This window comes from Nomascus leucogenys, chromosome 16 (assembly GCF_006542625.1).
Source record: "Nomascus leucogenys isolate Asia chromosome 16, Asia_NLE_v1, whole genome shotgun sequence".
NCBI lineage: Eukaryota > Metazoa > Chordata > Mammalia > Primates > Hylobatidae > Nomascus > Nomascus leucogenys.
The window spans coordinates 29,016,877-29,042,318 of record NC_044396.1 but is presented as its reverse complement, the minus strand read 5'-3'; the positions used below and the strand labels follow the sequence as shown (position 1 = coordinate 29,042,318).

Below are 25,442 nucleotides of genomic sequence, written 5' to 3'. Positions count from 1 at the left end.
CATTTTAACATGTTGATAAGTAATATTTAAACTCAATAGTTATGATTAACCCTGTTCTATAATTTCTAAAAGTACTGGGAAGTGTGTGTGTGTGTGTGTGTGTGTGTGTGTGTGTGTGTGTGTGCTGCCTTTGCCACCAATCAAATATAGCTCTCAGTTGAAAAACAATTATTATCATGTAGACAATAATTAGATTTGATAGTGGGGCCAGCCATTGGTAAGTTTAAAAGTCACCCTAGGTGATTTATATATGCAGCTGGATTGAACACCTCTATTCAGATGAAGCACTTAGATGGAAGTATAGCCAAGCATGGCTATAATTTCACATCTGAAACCTGTTTTATCCTGAGTCATTTGCATAGTGCTTATTATATGTGTTTATAGAGTCTTTGGTTGTGTTATAAAATATTAAAAGTTGGTGTGAATTAAAGAAGTGACATGCAATGATGAAAGCCTAGAAGATAAGCACCAGATCTTCTAATTATAACTCAAATGAGTTTGGTTGACACAAAATATTATGGGAATTAGACACAAACATTACTAATGCATAATGCTGTAATAAAAATCTTAGAGGTATGTAAATATGAAAGACATTCTAATTTGTACCACAAGGTAATACGTTCAAGCATTTTTATTTGTATGTATTTACTTTGTACCCTGAATTGTGCAGAAAACACTTTTCTAAAATTTAGAGTGCAAACTAGAAAATATAATTCTCAAGTAGTTTATATTGTAGTCAAAGGAAAGATTTTGAGATCTTTTAATGTCTCAGTTCATGGAAACCTCTTCCTCAGATGGATTGGTTTTTATTTATTAAAATTAATGTTTACCATTTTAAATAGTTTCTTGAATATTCCTGGTAATGGAATAGAGTCATAATAGTAATTTCTAGTCCTGATAATAGAGTCAATAGTAGAGCTGCTCGATACTGATAGTAATTTTGATAATATACAACATGTCATGATTTTCCAGATAACAACTTGTCTCTTGGCCGAAATAAATACACATATTGTTTATCTTGTTACCTTATAAAAATTTCTTTATTTTGTTAGTATAGTGATTTGACCACTTTTTTAATTAATATTTTAAAATAGTTCAGTGGATAATCTCATTTTGAAATGTCTATTGATTGCTATATCCATTTATATTTTATATATACGGGTATATTTCTCATTAGCCAAATTGATACTTTCTTATTTACACTTACATTTAAATCACATTTCTGCTCTTCAGCATTTTCTTTTCTCTAGAGCCTATTCTACTGACTTAAACTAGCCTGAAAGATTTGAAAATTCTATTTAAAACAAGTATATGGAAAATCTTTGAAATAACTTATAACAGTGTCAGAGAAGAAGAGTATTACACGTTGCACTGAAGAGCATTCCATTAATAAAAAGATTAACGAAAAATTCTAACAACATTCAGACATGTAATAGCAATGAAAAACATTAATTATAATACTGAACAATTACATTTTCGGTAGTCAAAGGGGATAAAAATGCTATATAGGAAATTAGCATCTGCAGAGAAGGTATTATAAATTGGCAGTGATGATGTGTAGATTTAAAATATGTTGAAACATGGTCATAGCAACTGTTTTTCTTCTTGGCTGAAAAGAGGCATATTGAAGTGTTTAACCACCTTTTCAATTGGAGTAGATATTTAGACACTGTACAGAAAATACTTGCTTGCAGAATAGCAGATATTAACATGTGTATGAAATGTGTGTTTTTAATTAATGCATTTTTATTCATTCAGAAAGGATCGCCGAGTTTAGCTTAAATGTAGCATTGTGACATATTAAAGTGGCATTCTTAGACTTTCCACGTTGCTGTTCCTTTTGCCTTCACCAAACAGCACTGGCCTCTCATTTATCCAAGTTAGAAATCTAGACACAATTCTAAAATTGTCAACCTAGAATCCTCTACCTTCATGCTTTCCACTCAATAAATCACTAATTTCTGACTCTCCTATTTCACCAGGCAGTCTTGTTCACTGTACCCCTGCTCCCTTATTCTCAGGGCCTACCATCTCTGCCTCAACCTGCCGATCAAAGTCACTTCTAGTTCATTATGAGCAGGGCCATTTTTAAGCTTTCCCCCATCCTGGGCAACTGCACTTTTGGAAGCTCCACACTACATTTTATCAAATATATTAAAATGTACCCAAATCACATATTTAATATAATTTATTACATAACTAAGTAGGAGATGCATTTCATGAGTTGTAATATTAGTGCTGATAATATTAATAAAACATGCTTTTAATCTCACTTTTGCATTTTTAAAAATACTTTGGAAGCTTTTTTTTAGGTGTCAGTATTTTCGTAGGTCTTTCTCAAACTCATAGTCTCTAGAGAGTGTGCTTTTACTATCACAAGGCAAAACAGCCCTAACAGTGAGGCAACTGAATATGAAGACCATCACCTGGATAATTAAACCAGATTTGTGGGAGATGGAATAGGAAGTGTTTGTAGAACAAATACAGAAATCAAGAAAAAGATGTTGGTGTCAATTAATACTCTGCATAGCGGATCATAATATTCAAAACCCAGATACTGTTGAGATATCAATAGACTGTCACCCTATAGAGTAATACCTCAAAACATAATGTAAACTACTTATATCTTTAAAAAGAAATACTGATGGCAAACCATTAACAGAAAATGAAGTAAGTTTATACCCCAGTGCAAACATTGGAAAATGGTAACCGTAAATGGTTAAATCACCTATTAGTTTCATGACTTAAGATTTCTAAACCTTTAATATTTCATCTTTTAAAGTGAAATAATGAGAATACTGTTTTGAGAGAGTTGTTAAGAAATTTAAATTATATAATCCATATACACAGAGTGTGATGTCTGGCACATATGTGATATTTATTTTTGTTATTGTTATTATTCATAAGGCACTATTAAACCGTAGCTGTTTTGTTATTCTTATGGTCATTATTATATCTTGGAACAGACCAGAAAATATTACTGAGCTTGATTGGATCTTTTTTGTGATTTTAAAGATGAAAAAGTTAATATGAGTTATTTTGATAACTGTGTCAGTGTTCTAATATCCTTTGAAAATCTAAATATTTATTTAACATAGGAGGGCAAGTCATAGATTAATGAGAGGTTATAGATTTTAAAAGTATCTTTCTTCCTTGGACTCTTACAGAGCCAGTAAAGGAAAAGATAAAACAAATAATTTGGCAAGTATTATATAACAAAGAACACCACCAGCCCTAGGCCCTTAATGCTTTTGTGATTTTGATGTGAATAAACCCTGGTCCCCTTTCTGACGTCAGTACTGCTGCTGACTGGGTAAGACATTGGTCAAGTTGAATAACCTCTCACTGCTTTAGTTTCTTCTTTTGTAATGTGCAGGTAACATTACCTGTCACTTGCCAACCAGCAGTACTTCTGCAGCTAATTGACTTTCTCAGCAGGGGTATTGCAAAGATTAGCTGATAAATGATTTATAAACCCTTTGAAATATTAAATATATGATATAAAAAGCCCTAACAAGAAGACAGAACAAATTATTCCATGCTTTAATTTGCTACTTTCGTCATATATATTTGATAAAAAACTTAAAAGAGGAAGCCATCAACAAAGTGAAAATAGGTTAGATTACTCGAGATTCTAGATGCTTTCTATTGCTGTTATTTTAAAAAATCTTTTGTTATAATTGTGAATATAAGAAAAGAAAGTGTGCTAGAGATCATAATTGTGTTTATCTTCTTAAGTTTATAAAAAATATTTTATTAGGAAAATGAACTGGGTAAGAATAAGGACACATGCTCTTAGCCTAGTTTTACTATGAACAACTGTATGACCTCGATCAAGTTACTTAAACAAGGAGGATCTTGAGTAAGATCATCAAGAACAATCTACACAATACATTTTGTGGATTTAGGAACAAAATACAAAACTCTGTGCCATACATTGTAGTGGATTCGAAAATCAAAGACCCAGAAATATAATAGAAAGAGGTCAACATGAAAATAATAAATTCTCACATAAGACAGAATTAAATCAACACAATAACAAAGTTATTTATTCTACCTGGAGATGGAGAAAGAGTGTGACGGGAAAGATGAGAACAGGTGGAGAAGACCAATAGGAGAATACCAAGAGCATTGCATGTGCTGCTGTGATTGGACCTTATTATGAACAGGAGAGATATTGTGAGAAAAGAGGCTAGTACAGTAGATTGGCTTCAAACTCCTAAGGGCCATAAAAAAATTGAACTATGTTTTGTGGGTTCCTAGGAACAACTGAAGGTTTCTGAGTACTATTTATGTTTTATAAAGTTAATTCTGCTGATACTTTAAAGGGCAAATTGGAGAAGAGGTTTAGATGAGTTGTTAGCCTACAATTGCAACAGTCAAGGAAGAGATGAAGGCTGTTGCCAGAAGAATGGAATGAAAAATATTTAAGAGACATTGAATAGATGGAATTAACTACTGAGGTTTGAGAAATGATTGGATGGGAAGAATTAGTGAGAGGAAGTGATTGAATACAATTCTGAGATTTCTATCATTGATGCCTGTAAAAATAGTGGAGATATAAACAAAATAATAGAAAGAATGAACAGTTTTGTGAGCAGAGGTGGAGATGAAGAAAGCAAGAGATCCCATTTTGAACATACTGAATTTGAGATTTTAAAGACATCCATAGTGGAGTATTTAATAGTCAGTAGAAATTCTCTAGTGAAGCTTTAAAAAAATATCAGGCCCCAGAATTATAGATTTGAGTAGCATCAATTTACAGGTGGCAGTTAAGGTTATTAGGGTAAATGGGATTACCAGAAAGAGCATAAAAAACAAAAAGGAGAATAAAGATTTATTTTAAGAGGTAAGTAGTGGGAAGAGCAAGAAGTACAGGAAGATTATAAAGCAACCAAAAGAGTACAGTAACTACGGCAGCCAAGGGAGAAGGACATTTCAAAAAGAAAAAAAAGGCCAGGCATGGTGGCTCACGCCTGTAATCCCAACACTTTGGGAGGCTGAGGCAGGTGGATCACCTGAGATTGGGAGTTTGAGGCTAGCCTGACTAACATGGAGAAACCTCGTCTCTATTAAAAATACAAAATTAGCTGGGCGTGGTGGTGCATGCCTGTAATCCCAGCTATTCAGGAGGCTGAGGCAGGAGCATTGCTTCGACCCAGGAGGCGGAGGTTGCGGTGAGCCGAGATCACGCCACAGCACTCCAGCCTGGGCAACCAGAACAAAATTGCATCTCAAAAAAAAATACAAACAACAACAACAACAACAACAAAAAAGTGCAGTGTAAAACGCTAAATACAATTTGATATGGATGACTATTCTGAAAAGACTATTGCATTTGGTGAATAATCTGTAGTGATAGTTCCTGAGAAAACAGTTTTCCTAAGTTAATAGATATATGTGTAAAATTACAAGGGGAATTAAAAATAAAGCAGTGTAGAGGAAGCAGGGAAAATTAGTATCTACCTATTTTCCTATATGGGAGTAAATGAAAGAAAAAGAGATGAATGTCTTAAAGAACATGCAGGATTGATTGTTTCATTGCAATCCAGCCTGGGCAACAAAGCGAGACCCTGTCTCAAAACGAAAGGAAAAAAAACAAAAAAGAGAAGAAAGATTTAAAAAATGCAGAGTTAAAAGATAAAAGATTTTATAACAGGGAAGATGTAAGCAATTTGAAAGGTGTTAAAGAAGTAGCTGAAGTAAAATTGTGACTCCAGAAGAGGCAGAATTGAAGGAATGATAATGAGGAAGAAGATAGAATCAAGAGCACCAGTGAGGTATTAATAACTGTGGGCAAAAGGACTCTTGAGTAAAGAGATGGACGATTTTAAATGTGATAATAAAGAAAGAGGATTGAAGATGAATGATGACCTTGGTCTCCACAAAGTTATTAGGTAAGATTTGCTATGGAGAGTAAGAAAGCAAGATACAAAAAAATTTAAAGAGCATACCAAAAAAAGAAAGAAAGAAATTGTTTTTATTAGAGATAGTATAGGGGTAAACCAGAAATGAGTATAAGAATTTATGAGTAGCTTTGAGGTCACTCGTTGCCCAATTATAAAAATATTTTCTAAAGAAAGATAGTACTTCTAACATTTTAAATATTTACAGGTAAAGAGTTCTCATTTTAAAGTTTTTACGTGTTAAACATTGTAGGGGGAAAAAGTATTTGAGTCTGATCTAAAGAAAGTTTGAGAGGAGAAATTAAGTAATGATGCCATTGGAGGGGAAAAGAAAAGAAGGCTGACATTTGCAGGAATGATGCAAAAGCAAGGCGGGGGTGGGCAGGGAACTGCTGGCACTTTTGCACTAAGCAAGTCAGTGGCACTGAACTCTCCTAGTGATCTATATATTCTGCACCCCTACACACTCACAATTAGTATTTTTTTAGTTCCAGGTTTACCTAAGAATGTACTTGATGAAGCAGTACAAAAAAATTCATTTTCTTGAATCTCAACCTTTGAGTACACATGTTTTTAATATTCATGTGATGAAATGGGACATCTCATGAAGCACTTCTGTTGTGTATCAAACATGTGGTTATCACAAGTAAAGCACCTTGTGCAACTGTGGGTTGAGAGCTGAGCCAGACACTATTTTCATGGATCACCATTTTTACTTGAAAGAACAAGTGACAGGCAAACTGTAGTTGTTCAAACTTGGACATTTGGCAGAGATTTTCTTGAAAATGAACAAAGCGAGCTTGTCACTTCTAGGAAAGCAAAATCTAACAGTATATTTCGCCAACGAAAAAATCTAAACTTTCCAACAAAAATTATAATTTCGGAAAACGTATTATCTGCCCCTGTGAACTTGTCAGTTTCCCAATCCTTAAAGACTTTTCAGATGAGATAGTTGGTGTTGCTAACAAATGTGATATTGTATAATTAAATGTGCTACCATTTGGGAAATTTACATAATCCAGTGTACCAATATTTTCCAGATGACCAATGTCTGATAGTTAACAAAAAAAAAAAGAAAAAAAAATGCGTGGACAAAAGACCATTTCAAACTGCAAGAAAGACAATGGGAACTTTCTAAAGGAAGAGTATGGAAAGCATATTCATATGACTTTAGATTCCACATTGAAAAAAAGCCACAATTATCTGAAAAGGCTATTAAAATTCTCCTCACTTGTCCAGCTAAAAAAAATAATATCTCTGTTAAGCCAAATTCTCTTATATACTTCAACTAAAACAACATGTTAAGAGATACTGAATGCAGAAGCAAATATGAGAAACCAGATGTCTTTTATTAAGCCAGACTTTTGCAAAATTAAGCCAGAGAGTTGCAAATGTAAATCAATGCCATACTTGTCACTATTTTTTTTTTTTGCTTTGGAAAATGTATTTTATTTTCATTAAAATATTGATATGAAGTGTAATGGGTTTATTCATAGTATTTGAGGTGAATTAATAATTATTTAATTTTTTCAGTTTTTCTAATTTCCCATATGTTAAATATTGGTAGATTTATCCCTGGAGAATGAAAGCTAAGTGGGATTCTTCATAAGTTTTGAGCACGTAGTAGATATCTGAGACCAAAACAATTCAGAAATACTAATGTAGACCAAGCACTAAACACATAGTGAACTACTCAAGGGCTTTAAACATACTTCCCATGATTTCACAAAGTCAAAGTTGAGAAGTTATATAATTGCATTTTGTAATAGTGGAAAAAGGGGAATTTTCTTTCTTTTTCTTTCTTTCTTACTTAAAAGAAATCATAGTATTCAGATTAAAGAGAAGTCTTCAGTGCATGCTGATGACATTCTCTCCATTCTTTCCTCCAACTCTGTGAGTCTCATTTCATGTGTCCCATTTACAGGAGTAAAATTAGCATGTTATCCAGTCACCATTTGGCTCATGACTCAATGTCACTATAAAAATCATTTTAGCAACATCATAGGCCCAACTTGTAGAATCCATCGATGTGGAACACTTCAGTTTGTTTAACATAGGAGACGTAAGTACATGCTTTTCATAGTCTCTTGAAATCTATCTAAATCTGTAAATTCTACTATAGTAATACCTTATGCTTTATTCTCTCAAATAATTTGTGTGTATGGAATTTTAAAAAGATAGCACAAAAAAGGAAAAGATCAACACAGATCATGAGTCTCCGTTTTGAAATCCATTATATAAAGAATTTGTAGAGCAGCAATATTGCTTCTGTTGCTAAAGAGTAAGAGAGTGAGGCTGTTTTAAGAATGGGGAAAAGAGAGAGCAAGCTTATTTCTAATTCATAGGTTTTGATTGAATTTTTAGATGTCAGATTTATGCTTTAAAGTTTAATACAACTTTAAATAGTTCAGTATTTAAATAATAAAATGTCCATTTCTCTCTTTTCCCTATCCCATAAGGCTGAATATTAGTATAATTGGATCTTTTGTATAACTGGATACAAAAAAGTAACACCATATTACCTTGTCTGTATTCAATACTATCATTTGGTCATGTCTACAAAATTCCAATTATAGCAACATAGACAAGAAACTCTAGTAAAGAATCAAAGTCTACTTTTAATAAGTTTTCCAGATTTTTTCCTGATTATTTTTATAAAGTCAGAATATGTGCTAGTTGCTGGTCTATTAAACTTCCATCTGCTGCTGACTTTTATTTGACTTTTTTTGAATTTCGTAATTTTGGGGGGTGAATATCTGTCAAACATAATTTTTATGGCTGTTCTCCAGAATTTCAAAGCAAAACTACAAGTCGTCTATACAGGTATGCTTGACGTAAAAGATATTTATCTCTCAGAGTCATATTACTAAATTAGAAGACCTGTGTCTAAATGCTTGACTGAAAAAACAAATAGCCACCAGGCAGGTAAAAATATCTATTTTTGAGCACTTAAGGGGAATTCACTAAAAGCACTATAATCATAGATAAAATCTGGAATATACAATATATTTTTTGTTTAAAAATGTAATTGCATGTTTTCCTTCATTCACGTATTTGGTGTGTGCTATTTTTTAGCTATTGTTCTCTTATTGGAAAATAGATCTATTGTCTAGAGAAAGAAAACAATAAGCAATGAAATATTACTTTTATAGTAATAGCTATTTGCATTATAATAATTATATTGGCTACTGTAATTGGATATGCAGTGCTTAGTTTCCATATTACTTTAAAGTTGCAGAATTGGATGCACATGGAACTAAAAATATATTTCAACTTTACAGGAATAATCTCTTCTCACAATTGTCCCTATTGTCTTTCATTCAATTTAAATGAAAGCTATATATGAAGATTTTAAAAGTAAGCACAATATACTTTTAGGTCTTTCATAACCTCATTTCTTCCTTCATGTGTTAATTACTTGAGTGCACTAAATGAAAATTCAAAGTAAGTTGTTGCTTACCCTCATATAAGTAGAATTGCCACCAGGATCTTTTAAAATTCCCACACAGATAAATCATAATACAAGACACTTTCTTTTATATATACCTTCTCATGGAAAATTTTACCACTTTTCTCTGCCTCATTTTTGTTATTTCAAATCATTTAAAAACTATTTTCAGCAAGGAGAATTAGATATAAACCCCTACAAGGATATGTATTATTATGGCAGTTAGAAATGATAATTGGCAAAAAAACAGGGACCTTTACTGCAAAGCACAATGCCCTTTACACAAAACCCAAAGACATATACCCATAGTTTAAGTCATGGTAATATGTATGATTTAGTGGTTACTTAAAATCTCTGAGACTTCTTTTCTCCATCTGAAAAATGAGGATTTGTTTTCCTACTTTACAGCATTGTTATCAGATGAGAAATAATAGCACTTGTGCTTTTTTTAAGCCTGTTTGTTTGTTGGTTTGTTTGTTTGTTTGAGACAGAGTCTCGCTCTGTCACCCAGGCTGAAGTGCAGTGACCCGATCTTGGCTCACTGCAACCTCCGCCACCCGGGTTCAAGCGATTCTCCTGCCTCAGCCTCCTGTGTAGCTGTGATTACAGGCGTGTGCCACTATGCCCAGCTAATTTTTGTATTTTTAGTAGAGACAAGGTTTCACCATGTTGGTCAGGCTGGTCTCGAACTCCTGACCTCATGACCCTCCCCCCTCAGCCTCCCAAAGTGCTGGGATTACAGGCATGAGCCACCATGCCCGGCCTAAGCCTGTGTTTTTAAAAGCCATAGAAAGAGACTAAGAGTGAAAATCATTGTGAAAAGAGCTTGAATATCTCTTGTGACTCCACCTCTCCTTAAATATTTATAAGATGTATTTGCTAGATTGATGTGCATGTTCAGTTCTAAACCTTGAAGTAATGCAGAAACCAAATACTGTGTTGGTTAATGGTAACGCAGATAATGAAAATATCTTTACAATTAATAACACTGAATTATTCCAAGTTCCAAAAACTGTATTCAAACTCTGACTTACTCATAGACAGGCTGCCTGGTAAAGTAAAAAGCATAGGCAGGAACTTTGCAGACTTAAGTTCCAAGTACTTAATTCATTAACTATGTGAATATGGGCAGATTAATTTATTAACTATGTGAATATGGGCAGATTAATTTATTAACTATGTGAATATGGGCAGATTAATTTATTAACTATGTGAATATGGGCAGATCACTTGAATTATCTGGTACTCAGGTTCTTCATCTATAAAAACTTCTAGACTGAAGTAGATGAATTTTTAGGATTTAGTAATTTAGTACAATCAGGAAGCAGGAAAGTTTTCTGTGGCCACTGATCAAAGGTGATTAATATATTTCTTCCTCATTGGTCAGTTCTATTTAACATATTCTTATTTAACATTGGCTATGTGCAAACAACTCTGCTAGAAATTGTATGTGATTAAAATATTAACAAAATGCAGTTTCTGCCTTATCAGAACCTGTAATATATTGAGAAGGAGAAGTAACTATAAGGCCTGTTAGAATTTAAGTGCCCTGTACAGTACAAATCAAACCTGTAGATCACTAGCTGAAGAGATACGGAAATTAGTCAAAAGAGAAGATGGTGTTTGACTGAGTTTTGAGCGCTAAATCTACTTTAACAAGAAAGTTTGTTGGGGAAAAACTGTTACAGGTGGAGTAACAGACTTGAACCAGCACACCAGCAGAGAAGCTCTGGAAAAATATTGCTCATTATTCTAAAACATACCATGTATGAGAGCAAGTGGTTGAAGTTAAAAAAACAAAAAAAAAAGTGAGTCCTTTCCAGATCACGGAATGCTTTAAAAGAAATGCTAAAAACTTCAGAATGTGTTGTATAGGCTGTGCAGCAGGCTTGGAAGGCCTTTGAGAAAGGCAAAATGGTTAACACTTATCGCAGCATTTTGGATAGGTTGGGACATGGAGAAACTTAGGGAATAGAGAAACTCAGCATTTGGTTGATTTGCATGTTCCTATGTTTTTCCTGTTTTTTACAGAGACTAAATATGAGTGGGATCAAATAAAAATCAATATGACCTGGCAAGTGATTAGACATGGATATCAAGGGAGAGAAATGAGGGAAAATATATTCTCCAACATGTGTCACGTTAATGGGCAGTGGGTAATGGTGTTAGAGGTGGAAGGAAATAAAATCAATAGCATGTCTTAAAAATGCAGGTCAATTCATCCAAAAAAGAAAGAATGGTGATTATACAGAGAAATGTTGTTTGAAAAAGGAAGAATTTTTAGAGAATTTGTAACAGATGTACTGTATCTTCTCAGAGGAAGATGCAGAGTCATCTCTTAAGGTAGGTGGTGTCTGGTGTGTAGACTGGAAAGGGTTTGGAATCCCTCCCAAAGAGAACAGCATAAGGAAGAGTCAACTAGAGGTGAACAGAAGAATTTCTGAGCAACTCCATCCAAGTGTATACTAATAATAGAGCCAGAAATTTCTAGTTGAGCCAATTGGCATAATTTTGTGACTTTTTCTGGTAACACTCAGTCACCCAGTACTGAGATCAGAGAAAATATACTATAGTGTTTTCCTAGCAGTGAAGTGTAGGTACAAAAGTAAAGATAACAATAGATCAAAGGGACTTCTTGATGCTAATAAAAAAACTACATAAAGTAGTGAGTAACTGATTCACGTAGGACTGGACCTAGAGGAAACTAAAAAGTGATTCAAGGAATTAAAGACAGCATCAGTATAAAGAATTGGGTTCATTGACTATAAGAGGAAAAGAAAAAGAAAAGGTGGCTGTGACGAGCGGAGAGAATTTCCAGATTCAGAATTTTACAAATGAGGTGGTTTTGGTTTATTTTTGTTTGTTTTACCTTCCAACTTTTATTTTAGGTTCAAGGGGTACATATGCAGGTTTGTTTCATGGATAAATTGCATATTTCTGGGGTTTGGTGTACAGATTATTTTATTACCCAGATAATAAGCATAGTAACCTATAGTTTTTTGATCCTCACCCTCCTCCCACCTTCCATCCTCAGATAGGCCCTGGTGTCTATTCTTCCCTGCTTTGTGTCCATTTGTACTCAGTTTTTAGCTACCACTTATAAGTGAGAACGTGCAGTGTTTGGTTTTCTGTTCCTGCATTAATTAACTTAGGATAATGGCCTTCAGCTCCATCCATGTTGCTGCAACAGACATGATCTCATCCACTGTTGATGGGCATTTAGGTGGATTCCGTGTCTTTGTTATTGTGAAAAGTGCTGTGATGAACATACGTGTGCATGTGTCTTTATGGTAGAACGATTTATATTCCTTTGGGTATATACCCAGTAATGTGATTGCTGGGTCTAATGGTAGTTCTAAGTTCACTGAGAAATCTTTAAAATGCTTTCCACAGTGGCTGAAGTAGTTTATATTCCCATCAGTAGTGTAAAAGTGTTCCCTTTTCTCTGCAACTTCACCAGCATCTGTTGATTTTCGACTTATTAATAATAGCCACTCTGACTGGTGTGAGGTGATATCTCATTGTAGTTTTGATTTGCAGTTTTCTAATAATTAGTGATGTTGGCCAGTTTTTTGTATGCTTGTTGGCCGTGTGTGTGTCTTCTTTTGAGAAGTGTCTGTTCATATCCATTGCCCAATTTTTAATGGAGCTATTTGCTTTTTGCTTTATTTTTAAATTTTATTTATTTATTTTTTTGAGACGAAGTTTCACTCTCGCCGCCCAGGCTGGAGTGCAATGGGCGTGATCTCACCTCACTGTGACCTCCGCCTCCCAGGTTCAAGTGATTCTCCTGTTTCAGCCTCCTGAGTAGCTGGGATTACAGGCACCCAACACCAGGCCTGGCTAATTTTTGTATTTTTAATAGAGACGGGGTTTCACCATGTTGGTCAGGCTGGTCTCGGACTCCTGACCCCAGGTGATTCACCCGCCTTGGCCTCCCAGAGTGCTGGGATTACAGGCATGAGCCACCACTTGTTGATTTAAGTTCCTTTTTAGTTCTGGATATTAGAATTTTGTCAGATGCATAATTTGAGACTATTTTCTGCCATTCTGTGGTTTGTTTGTTTACTCCGTTGATAGTTTCTTTTGCTGTGCAGAAGCTCTTTAGTTTAATTATGTCCCATTTGTCAATTTTTGCTTTTGTGGCAATTCTTTTTGGAGTCTTTGACATAAATTATTTGCAAGGGCCTATGTCCAGAGAAGTATTCCCTATGTTTTCTTCTAGAGTTTTTACAGTTTTAGGTTTTACATTTAAGTCTTTAATCAATTGAAATTGACTTAGTCCTTGTGTTGATTTTTGTACATGGTGAAAGGAAAAGGTCCAGTTTCAATCTACATGTGGCTAGCCAGTTTTCCCAGCACCATTTATTGAAGAGAGAGTCCTTTCCCCATTGCTTGTTTTTGTCAATTTTGTTGAAGATCAGATAGCTTTAAGTGTGGCTTTATTTCTGGGTTCTTTAACCTGATTCATTGGTCTCTGCGTCTGTTTTTGTACCAGTATCATGCTGTTTTAGGTTACCATAGCCTTGCAGTATAGCTTAAAGTTGGGTAGTGTGATGCTTCTGGCTTTTTTCTTTTTCCTTAGGGTTGCTTTGGCCATTTGGGCTCTTTTTTGGTTCTTTACGAATTTTAGAAAATTTTTTTTCTAATTCTGTGGAAAATATCGTTGGTAGTTTGATAGGAATAGCATTGAATCTGTAAATTGCTTTTGGCAGTATGGCCAGTTTAATGGTAGAAATGAAAGGGTTTTGAGTAATCAGTTTTTGTACCTTTTGACATTTTATTTCCAAGATTTAATCAAGAGTGTTTGTTACTCCTCTCAAGTAATGACTTATCAAGGGGAACGTGGGGAGCTGTTTTTGTGGACTGGGAGCAGAATTTGATCACTGAAAATATTTAGAATTGCTGGTGCATGGTGCATAGTGGTAATAAAAAGCAAAGAATTTTGGTTCATTTCATTAGCAGACTGTACAGACAATGCTCTCACTTACTGCTTACTCCAAAGATGAACCATTTTTCACTTAACACCCCCCAAGTGTCTCAAGTTCTCTTTGGAGTTGAAGAATGACTAAAATAGTATTAGAGAAAGATAGTTTTATAATGTAAACTAAGTATCAACAAACTATGGCATGCAGGCCAAATCTGGCCCATTCCCTATTTTTGTTAATAAAATTTGTTTATTATATTTGTTTTATGTATTGGCTATGGCTGCTTTTGTACTTTAAGGACAAAGTTGAGTAGTTGGGATAGAGATCATATGACCCTCAAAGCCTAAATATGTACTATCAGGCCCTGTACATTAAAGGTTCCCAGACCTTTGATCTAAATTCTTAGGACCAGAAAAGGCATTACTTGTTTTTTGAATCTGTAAACAGGACAATTGTTTCACATTCATATACTAGGTCGGTAGTTTAACAGTTGTCTTTGTTAAATGTTTAGCATTGACTACCATTATATTTACCTATGAATTTTCCTTTCTTTTGTAGTCCCTGCTATGTGGATATTTGGTAGCAATGACTGATGTGGAAACTACATATGCAGATTTTATTGCTTCAGGAAGAACAGGTAGAAGAAATGCAATACATGATATCCTGGTTTCCTCTGCAAGTGGCAACAGCAATGAATTAGCCTTGAAATTAGCAGGTCTTGATATTAACAAGACAGGTAAGTCATCTGGCACACATTTCTCTATGAGCATGGAATGATTTGCAGCATTTTACTAAGTGGGATTAAGGCACGAAAAGCCATCTTGGAAAGTAATCTAATGTAAAGAGTTTTAAACAATCCAAGGCAAGATGAAAGTCTGAGACTAATCTCTTAATCACTCCTGCTCTATTTTCAATGATGTCTCTTTAGAAGCCTTCCCACTCAAATGCAGAGTCCTTAATCTGATTTTATTAATGCAATCAATAAAACACATGGTGTTTTTTTTTAAATCCTAATTTCTGTAAAAGCTGAAATTGCTTATGTACAGTACTTAACAGAGTTTGAGCTCCTACCTTTGACAATATTGGCCACCTCTTAACATTTACTAGATAGACATTTAACAAGATTCACAGGTAATTCTGATAGACTTCAATTCTAAGAACAATTTTACTAAAAAAAGAGTCTCCAGGGCTAATTTTATTAAGAATGGAAGTAAAATGATCTGTTACGTTAGTAAGTCTTAGGTAAAAGGGTCTTTGGTTTCCCATTCCAGATAGAATGCGTTTGTGAAAAATTTGTCTCCTTACTCGGCCTTGAATTCTTACCCAAGGAGTCTATCTTCATTAATGAAAAAGAAAAACAAGTTTGATGGATTAAAATACTTGACAGTTTTACTTCTGAGTATTAGAATAAGTCCCCTGATAGTCCCTCCACTCATAGCTTTTGCAGATATCAAAGCTGAATGTGTTTCCCTGAGAAGACTTGTGTAAAAATAACCTTAAAAAGTAAAAAGAATTCACGATTAAGGAACCCTGATATTATGTGCATGGAAAGCACTTATCACAATTTCTGACTCTTAATTATTCAATATGTCTTCGCTGTTAGAATTTTTAAGGTAAAACCTTTAGATTATTAGAAAACTGAGTCAGAGTATATGTATATATAGATTAATGAAATGGCTCAGCAACATTACTTTAAAATATATAAGGATAGTATTTTATTCAATGGCTAAAGCTCAGTATTTCCCAGACTGGTCTTTTCAAATTCAGATTAATAATAAAACTTTAATATCACCACTTTGGAATATGTAGACCTGTGTATATCTTAGGTTTCATTGTTGTGCTATTATTGCTACCAGTAGTTACTTCCCAGAACAGCTCTGAGAAAGACTGTATAGGGAATTATTCCAATTTGGTAACATGAGATGGATAAATACATTTTTGCTGCAGTCTTGCATAAGATTTATATTTTATTTTTCATACAAATATGCTACTTTAAATAGTCTGCATTAATTTTAGCCGCTCTTAATATTAGAACATTTTTATTCATAGTACAATTTAATTTCTTCTTTTTCTATTTTTCCTGAAGTTGAGAATTGTTAGCCCTAAGACTGTTTTATTTTCCTGAAAACATTAAATTATTATAAATTATCTAAATAATAAATTAAAATTTAATATTAATAAAAATAAATAAAATAATTTTATATGCATTATTTTATAATTAAATAATTTAAAATAATTTATCTTTACACTTCCAATTGTCTTTTCTAAATATTTTTGCATGTTAATTGCAATTCACTAGACTCTTGCAACATTTTGTGTTTCTCTTAAACTTATAAAGTCCAAAACCAGAAACAGTATACAAAGCAATAACTTTCTTTACTCTAAGTACAAAAAACTAATAACTGTATAATACGAAGATCTAAAATATAAAAAATGGCAAATATATAATGACAAATTCAACGTCACTAAGAATTGTGAGGAATTTTTTTTGTAATTGGTAAATGTTTCAGCTTCATTTTAGTTTATACTCAACAATATTGTTGCTTCATGTTTACCTTTATTTGTTAACAAGCACCTATTTAGCAACAGTCTCTATGTTTTCAGCATAATGCTAAGCCCTGAGAAGTGTCCCCAGACACCTAGAAGGTCCCAAGCCCGATGGGAGTCAAGTTCCTCATCTTGTATTTATACAATCACTTTCATCCAGAAATATTCTACTGTCTTACATATGCCCTAATTTGACTTCATTTCTTTGATTACCAAAAGCTTCTCCTGTTTACCAAGTTCTTGTTGCATGCTTAATTTACACATCTCAGAACCAGGCCATCTGCACATCATGCGAGCCTCTCCCAATAAAATAGTGCATGAAAATTATATATAATGTCTGGTCATACCCTGGGTACTGCTTTAGAAGAAAATATTTTTATGTGGAAGAATTGGTTTTAATTTCCCTAAAGATTTAATGTTGTTGGAGTATGGTGAGGTGCTTTGTGTGTACTTGCTAAGAGTAGAGAAGAAACTGCCTTATAACATTATGGTCCAAAGAATAGACCAGCCGACTTACCTGCTTTTATTTGAATTATGATAACAAACCCTTAGCAAATATTGATGCGTTTATATTATTGCAACGCCTGAAAACATTTTGTCTGCCAAGCCATACTGGCTGCCTGATAACAAAATGTCACATGCAGATATTTGAATCTTTGAGTCTAGAATTGCCAACAGCTTGCACTTATATAAAGTGACCTAATATGGACTGAAAGCATTGAAATGTTTGCTATACCACTGGCTAAGATTGCTACTGAGGGTGCAGTTATGAGGGTCGTTTTATTGGAATTGTGCACGTGTTCTCTAAGGGCAGACCAGGGGCCATTATAACTATTTGACAAGGGACTGGCCAGCTGACATAGTGCCCTTTCATTTTCCACTATTGCTTTTACTTTGAACTAATAGAACCTCTGAGAAATTAGCTGGGTTATCATCAAGTGCTATAAAAAGGAGAAAATGCAGTTTTAAAAAATTTCTTCAAATAAGACAATCAGGCATAAAAAGGTAAACATGCTCCCACTTCTGATTTCTACTTAAAGACATTTCTGATTTCTGCAACCTGTGAAACTATATCTAAGTGACATGACCTGGCCGTGAGATTTCTGAGCTATTTATCCAAAGCTTAGCTGATCACTAACTACTCTGAAAATTTGAACATTATTTTGTTTTTGAGCCACGCTGTCCCAAGTTCACAGAATTAATCAGTCCTTGAAAACTTAAGCTGTTTTCTTAGTGGTGAACTGACTACCAAGAAAATATACTTGTTCCTTAGAGAGTTTCAGGCCTGTTTAGTATTTCTGAAGTTACCAATATGACATATCGAGAGTTGGTAAATAAAAGCAATCATTTTTATTTTGCCTTTATTCTGTTTTCGTTTTTCTTTTGCAGAAGGTGAAGAAGATGCACAACGAAGTTCTACAGAACAAAGTGGGGAAGCCCAGGGAGAAGCAGCAAAATCTGAAAGCTAACACCCCACTTTGACCCTCGACCACACCTGAAAATGTCTCAAATCTCCAGGAGTGTCTGGAATGCATTTGTTTCCATGAGTGAAAAGAGGAAAAAGAAAATGGCTGTGCTGCATTGCAGGAACCTGCTCATTATCATGTTAAAAATGAGGGCAGAGGCTGTGGCTGCAGGCAGACTTTTCCCTACCTCTGTCATTAGCAATGGTTGAAATCATGTGGCTTGTGTTTGGGCGTCATTTTTGTATGGATCCTTTCACTTGATCATATGATGAAATGCTTATAGAGAGTAGCACCGACCTAGATGATGATTCTTCCTGTAGCATCTGGCCCCTCACAATGTCAGAGGATTTAATTGTGTCTAATTGCGAAGGGTTGATTGAACCCCAGAGTTTAAATATCTCTGGCTCAAGTGTTCACCCAGTAAAAGAAAGATCCAGAAAGCACTGTTTTTAGCATTACGTATCTGTGTGTTACTGCTGTGTTATTTACACTGTTTTGTATTGTACAATATATATGCTCAGCACTGCCCCCTTCTCTGATTGCTTATGAAAAACAAAATGATGTACATTACTGTGAATTTTTATACCACTCATTTTTAAAAGGGCTGTCTTTTTATTTTAGTTTTCCATACTGTGGTGGTGTACACAGGATAGAACACCCTTTTTTAAAACACAGTCTTTCCCCTTGCTTATTGTATGTTGATGAGTTGATTAAGTCTAACAGATTCATCAAGACTCCATTGCTTTATTATACAGACATTTGAAAATATCCATTAATGTGAATATCACCTGAATTCAGTCTGTTTGGTGTCTGCACAGACTGGAATTCAATCTGTCAAGTTTGCTTTATTCTCAAGTGGAGAACTTCTCCCACCTAATATATATATATATTTTAAGTTATGAGAATTTTGGACAATTGGAAAGGTAGAAAAGAAAAGCCAAGATCATACTAAGGACTGGAAATATTTTGTTCTATGGAATCAAATTTCTCACAATGCTGTATGATACTATTTAAATTTGGAGGACAACTTATCTTCACTAAGCTGAATAAGGTGGAGAAAGTAATCTCCTTGCAATCATGTGGACACCAATCACAAAAGTAAAGCCCTGGTGTTGTGTTTTCATGTCTTTTTTCAGCCCTATGAGATCCAAATGTTATTATGCACTTTTTAATGTTTGTAAACTTTTACTAATAATTAGTGTGAATTGCATTCTGATACAATAATGATTATCATTAGAAGCTAACAAAATTCTCATTAATACTGTGTTTGATGGCCTCTGCTGTGTTTTAACATCGTGCTTCTTATATGGAAAGTTTTTGTGAGCTGTGTAATCCCTCTGGTCAGTATTATGAAATCATTTGTCAGTGGTAATAAATAAGGAACCAGTAATATGCCAATGGTTCATGAATTACTGGACAAATAGCAGGCAATGGGAGTCCCTTTACAATAATGAGCCCACTTAGCTGTCCTTGAGGGCTTAGATACCTTTCCACATGAAGTAGATAGAGCAGCATTCCAATAGGTAATTTGTGTGGTTGTGCCAGAAACTCAGCCCTTCTATGTAATTACATACAGGATAAAAGGTAAGTCTGCTCACTTCTCCTTCCACAGGGCATTTCAACTGACTGGAATAAGGGCATGGGTTGCATTTAGTACTCAATCAGATATTACTAGAAAAAAAAAATAACGTGAGCCTTTCCGAGAACAGAAAGAGGAAAGATTAAATTTTAGAATGCTTCCTTCTGTCTAATCCATCAGGGGCCAAAATGCCCAGTAAAATTCAAACACATCACCTACTAATAGACTCACAAGTGAGAAAAGAGGTTCCTAGGGTTATTTTAGGCAATCCCTGGTAAACTGTTTAAACCATCGAACCCCTACAGTCAGTTTTCAGTATCCTCATTTAATATTTTAATAGGTTTCTTGTGAATTTAAGTTTCTGTTCTTTCTTAAGGTTGTGAAATTCCAAACTGATTTTATGTGATTTTGAAAATTTTAGAACCAGTGCTGAGTCTATGTGGAGGGTTTATATTCCTATGTGATATACTATTATTAATGCATGTGGTGCCATGCTTGTCTTTAAATACATAAATAGCGCTAAATTGCAAAGTCATATGGAGCTTTGGATTTAGTTTGACTTCTTACTACTGCTTTGTCTGCTATATTCAAACCCAAAGGCATTTCCAAGCTAGGGAGATAAAAATTAATTTTCCAAAATGTCCACATCCTATACATTTTGCTTATTCATGGCATCTTTCAAATTTTATTTTATTTTCCTTTATTTGCCAGTCAAGAATACACATGGATCTGAATTTTTAAGGAGAGAAGGAAAGAGTAGGAAACCAGGGCGCTGGGTTTGGTAATAGGCATTGGATGCCTATTAACCAACTATTCCTATGCTAATGGCTTTGCAGCTCGTATTCTCCCATTTGATCCTCAAACAATTCTATTAAGAGTGGTATTTTTATCCAATTTCACAGATTAAAATATAAGCACTCAATAAAATATAACCTTTAGAAGCTTAAAAAGCTAGTAAGTGATGAACTGAGGATTTGAACCCATGTTTGTCACCAAGGAGCTTTCCAGTGCACATGTCACAAAATTAGAGCCAACTGCAGAGCTGTAAGGGAACTTTTAGAGATGAACTTCTTCAGCCTCCATATTTTACAGAAGGAAACTGAATCCCAGAAGGAGAAATTGCCTTTCTCAAGGCTCCCTAGATGGGTAATAACAGATATGAGTAGGTCACATAAAGTATATCTTTTTTTAAAAAAAGAAATTCAATTATGTCTTATTTGGGGGGTATATTTCCCAGAAGATCTTTTTCTGGCATGTGGTCTGTAAACACAGCATGATTCACATTTTTTATGTTTCATGCTACTCATTTTGTTTAATTACCAACAAACATGGGGACTTTGGCTTTTTGACTTATTTGCAACAAGCGTGAAATTGTTAAATTTACCTTTTATCAATTGTAATCATCCTATGCCAACATATTATCATAAATTCATAGAAATATTTTTCCAATAAATAACAGACATTGAAATCCAATTCTTAGATAATACTTCCAGAACAGCCAATGGTAAATGCCCTATACTTGAGTCTTACTTAGATACAGTGGTAATGCACCATTTTAGAAGATGAATGATACTGCTATTTCTCTTCAGGGAAACAATAATGGATAAAGAAATGTAACTGCCGGGCAGCAAAGCTTCTAAGTGAAACCTGTAGTAGTAGTAGTAGTAGTAGCAGGGAGAAAATGTGTAGTCATCAAGTGAAAATAGGAAAGGATCTATGATTTATGATGTCTTAATAGACCCTAAATTGTTCTTTAATTACAAGAGTGGCAGTCTCTGAAGTCATTTGTGAGCTTGTATGACTTTTGTATTTAGCAATGTTGCATGCTCACATAATTGATGATTAAAAGTAACACATTTTTCTGAAATGTACACAGTCTATTAAGAGTATTTATTGAATTCACACTATGTACTTGGTGCTAGAGAGTGCTGCAGGTGATAAAGGAGAAATTCTATGCCTCAGTCGTCCTGCAGTGGACAAACCCAGGACTCCAGCTTCACTCTTTCCTGGCCTTTATTCTAATCATTTTCAACTCCATTCCACTCGTGTAGCCCACTTCCCGGTCTTTGTCATCTACGAGAACCATCCCACCTCCTAGATCTTAACCCCCAATACCATGCCTATGGTTCTTACTTGCTCATCTGTAGGGAGATGACTTTCAGTCAGGAGAAAGACAGGTGTTTATCAGAATTCTTGGAAAGTTTTTACAGCACCCACCCTACCCACCCCCCACATAGATACATTCATACACAAGCACTCTTTCTCTTAAAATAACTTTCTACATGACTCTGATACCTTTCTTCCACCCACCTGCACCCCCACCATTTTAGAACCACTGATCTAGAAGTTCAATGCTTCCTGATGCACCCACCCTGCCCACTCCACTGCAAGGCTTTGAAATGAGTCAGGAACAAAATGCAATCCTCACATGGTTTTACTGCATTAAGGGTAATTTTTTAGGGTAAAGAAGCAAAGAGAGCTCTTCTTTTATCCTAGTGTTTCTCTCTTTCCATCATTTTATTTTTATCACACACAGGCAGTAATGACCAAACAGAGACCAAGGTGGAGCTTAGGAGAAAGTAGGCATCAAACAGCACTCAGCCTGAATCCAGGCAAGTTCTTCAGTCCAAAGAGCAAAGGGGATGTAAATACTTAAGTTCATCTTACTCAGATCGCAAGGATAGAACACCACATAGGGACTTGGGACCAACAAAATGCTAGCCAGTGAAATAAGTTGTAGAGCCTCTAGTGTCTCTACTCATTGTATAGTTCTTGTATCTATCTAATTTAGGTGTGGGGATTCGGAATCCTTTTCATCTTTAATACTAAAGTCAAAATTAACAAAATTATATGACTATAACCTATTAGCTTTCTAAATTTGCACCACATCTTCTTTCTGATTGGGTTAATATGGATGCTTCCTCAGCAACCTTCCTGCTAGTCTGGACTCCATTCTTCATCTTTCTCCTAGGTGCTCCTCAGGTTCCACATTTTCTTGCCTTTCTGCCATCTCTGCCCCATCAAAGTCAATTAGGCCATCTCACTTCTCTTTACTTGTCTTCTGGATGACCGTAAAAAGTTTAAAACAATGCTTATTCATTGTCTGCAACCTCAGTCTAGACATAAGTGCTGCACAGCTCTCTCTTTTCATGTCCCTGGGGACAGAGGAATCTTTCCACTTTCAGGCTAAGATTTATTCCTTCATTTGATGTTTTTAAACCATTTTATTCTGACTTTAACAGGATGTGTTAATTATCCTTTTTCTTTACTGACTTTACCCTTTTTCCCAAATGTGCTCAAGTTTTCAATTTCCCATTTGCTTCATTACTTATGTTTCTCAAAATAGTAATGTATACTCCCTATTTTCATGCTTCTTCTCCTCCTTATTTCTTATTCTTTTGCAATTTGGCTTCCAATAAAATTTTTCTCATTATCAATGACATCTTTAGTAGCTCACCGTCTCTGTCATTGTCACTGAATCTCTGACCAATGTGGAAATTAAAAGGTGATGATGATTCAGAGGACTCAGATTAACCTAAAATAAAATTTAACGTTTTTATATTTTTAATTGATACTAATATGACAGGGTATCACTGAATAATAAAGTATTTTTCAACTATATAGAATCGACATATATCAAGAAAACGTCAGCTTTCTCTCTAGGATAGAACTTCCATAATGTATGGATATGTCCTTACTCTATGACCACAATCTCCCCGTAATGTTTGCTTGCTATGTACTCAGATCCTATAGTGCTCATTTTTTTTATAGGAGTGGTTGTCACATATCTGGGCACCAACACGGAGCCTAGACATTCACAGATGGGCAAGATTATCTTGTGATGTTGTAAAGTTCTGTGTTCCATTCTACTCTTGGATAAACGCTCGTGATATCACTTGTTCCTCTCAACAGCAGCCATATATGTGTAAAATCCCAGTCTTGCTCTACTTCTCTGAATTATACCTAAACAAATATATCTACCCGAAATAGAGTGGATCATTTTTGTATATTTTATTAGCTTACTCAATGACATTTAATCTGGTTCACCATGGAATCTTTTTGATATGCTTCATTTGCCTTCCTTTTTCTTCCAGGTGTTTTTATTTAGTGATTTCTTGTTTGTTTCTCTCTGACACCTCCTCACTAATCTAAGACTGGTTCCTCCTTGTCTACCTCTCCACTAAATTTCACGGTTCCCTGGGTTTTCATTCTCATTCCTCTCCTCTAATCTCTCTCTCCAGATGACTTCCTCCACTCCCACATCAGCAACTGTATTCCTATGGTGAATCTCATATCTTGATCTCTAGCCCAGGAGTCACTCCTCATTATCTGACCTATTGGATAGTTGAACATGGATTGCTCAAAGAATCTTAAAATTCAATGTTCTAATACTAAATCCAATGCATAATCCCATTTTCAACGTGCTTTTCCTTACATGCTACAGATTTCAGATCATGGTAGCACTGATTTTGCACTGACCTTAAATCAAAATTCTTGGAGCCCTTTTAGCTGTTACCTCTTCCTCTGATTTGTGTGTTTGTTTGTTTTTTGGTCAATCATTCCAATTCTTCACTATTGAAACTGCCCACTTCTTTTTATCTGCACTCAACCCTTAAATCATTACTTATCTATTATTATGCAATGGCCTGCTCAGCATGACCCGCCTCATCCAGCACTCTTTCTAGTCATCTTGCCACCAGATGTATTGCTCTGATACATGATTTTGATCATGTATCTCTCCTAATTAAAAAAATCCTTAAGTTTAGCCAGACAAACTTTACTGTATAAGTACCACATTGTATTTGTGTATAACTCCTTGCTCTGTGTTAGCTTTTATCCTGTTCCTAAAATGTGCTTCATGCTTGTGGGCAAAGTCTCATTGATCCTTTCAGACTAAGCCTCATTTCATCCTTTTCGGTAGAGTCTTTCAGACTCATCTCCATTCCCGAGCCCTACCCTAGGAAATCAGCTGTTCTATACTCCTTGCTCTCTAACAATTTATCCACAAATGGATCTCTATATCATAGCTATTTATTTGCATGCATATCTCTCCACCTTGATTGTGAGCTTTTTGAGGGCATCAACTCCGTTTTATTCATCTTTGTATACTCATTGTTTATCTATGTAGGTTATTGCTAATCAGTACAAACATCAGTAGATATTTGTAAATAAATAATATCTGCCCTCTTGAAGCTCATAATGAAGTTAAGAGACAGAATCTACACATAGAAAGATTAGGGAAAATGCAATTCAGAGATAAAATTCATGGTTGAAAATAGTGACGTCTCAAGAATATTGCATTGCAGAGGATAAAAACTTAATTCCTATCACCTTTTTTTTTAGTTTATACAAGAGTAACTATTTTAAAATTTGTATCACAAACTGGTGTGCTGCATTTGTGTACACACACACACACACACACGCACAAAGATTTGATAAGACATAGAGAAATGAGATGTCCAATAGGACAACACATAACTAGATGGGCAAATTAAGGTAAGCCATCCAGCTAAATAAGGCTTTGGTAAAGGTATTTCTGGGAATTCTGTAGCAGGAATTATCTTCAGT

The 25,442-nt window shown here is 34.8% G+C and overlaps 1 protein-coding gene across 1 annotated transcript in view; it reads left to right on the top strand.

Annotated features, from left to right (window-relative positions):
* Positions 1–21,745, top strand: part of PKIA (cAMP-dependent protein kinase inhibitor alpha) — an 89,661-nt gene extending 67,916 nt beyond the window's left edge. Inside the window, exons 3-4 of the mRNA XM_003269463.4 lie at positions 14,841–15,018; positions 18,219–21,745. Coding sequence (XP_003269511.1) covers positions 14,868–15,018; positions 18,219–18,298 — 231 coding nt within the window. The 5' untranslated portion in view covers positions 14,841–14,867 and the 3' untranslated portion in view covers positions 18,299–21,745. The remainder of the gene's footprint in view (positions 1–14,840; positions 15,019–18,218) is intronic.
* The last annotated feature ends 3,697 nt before the right edge of the window (positions 21,746–25,442 follow it).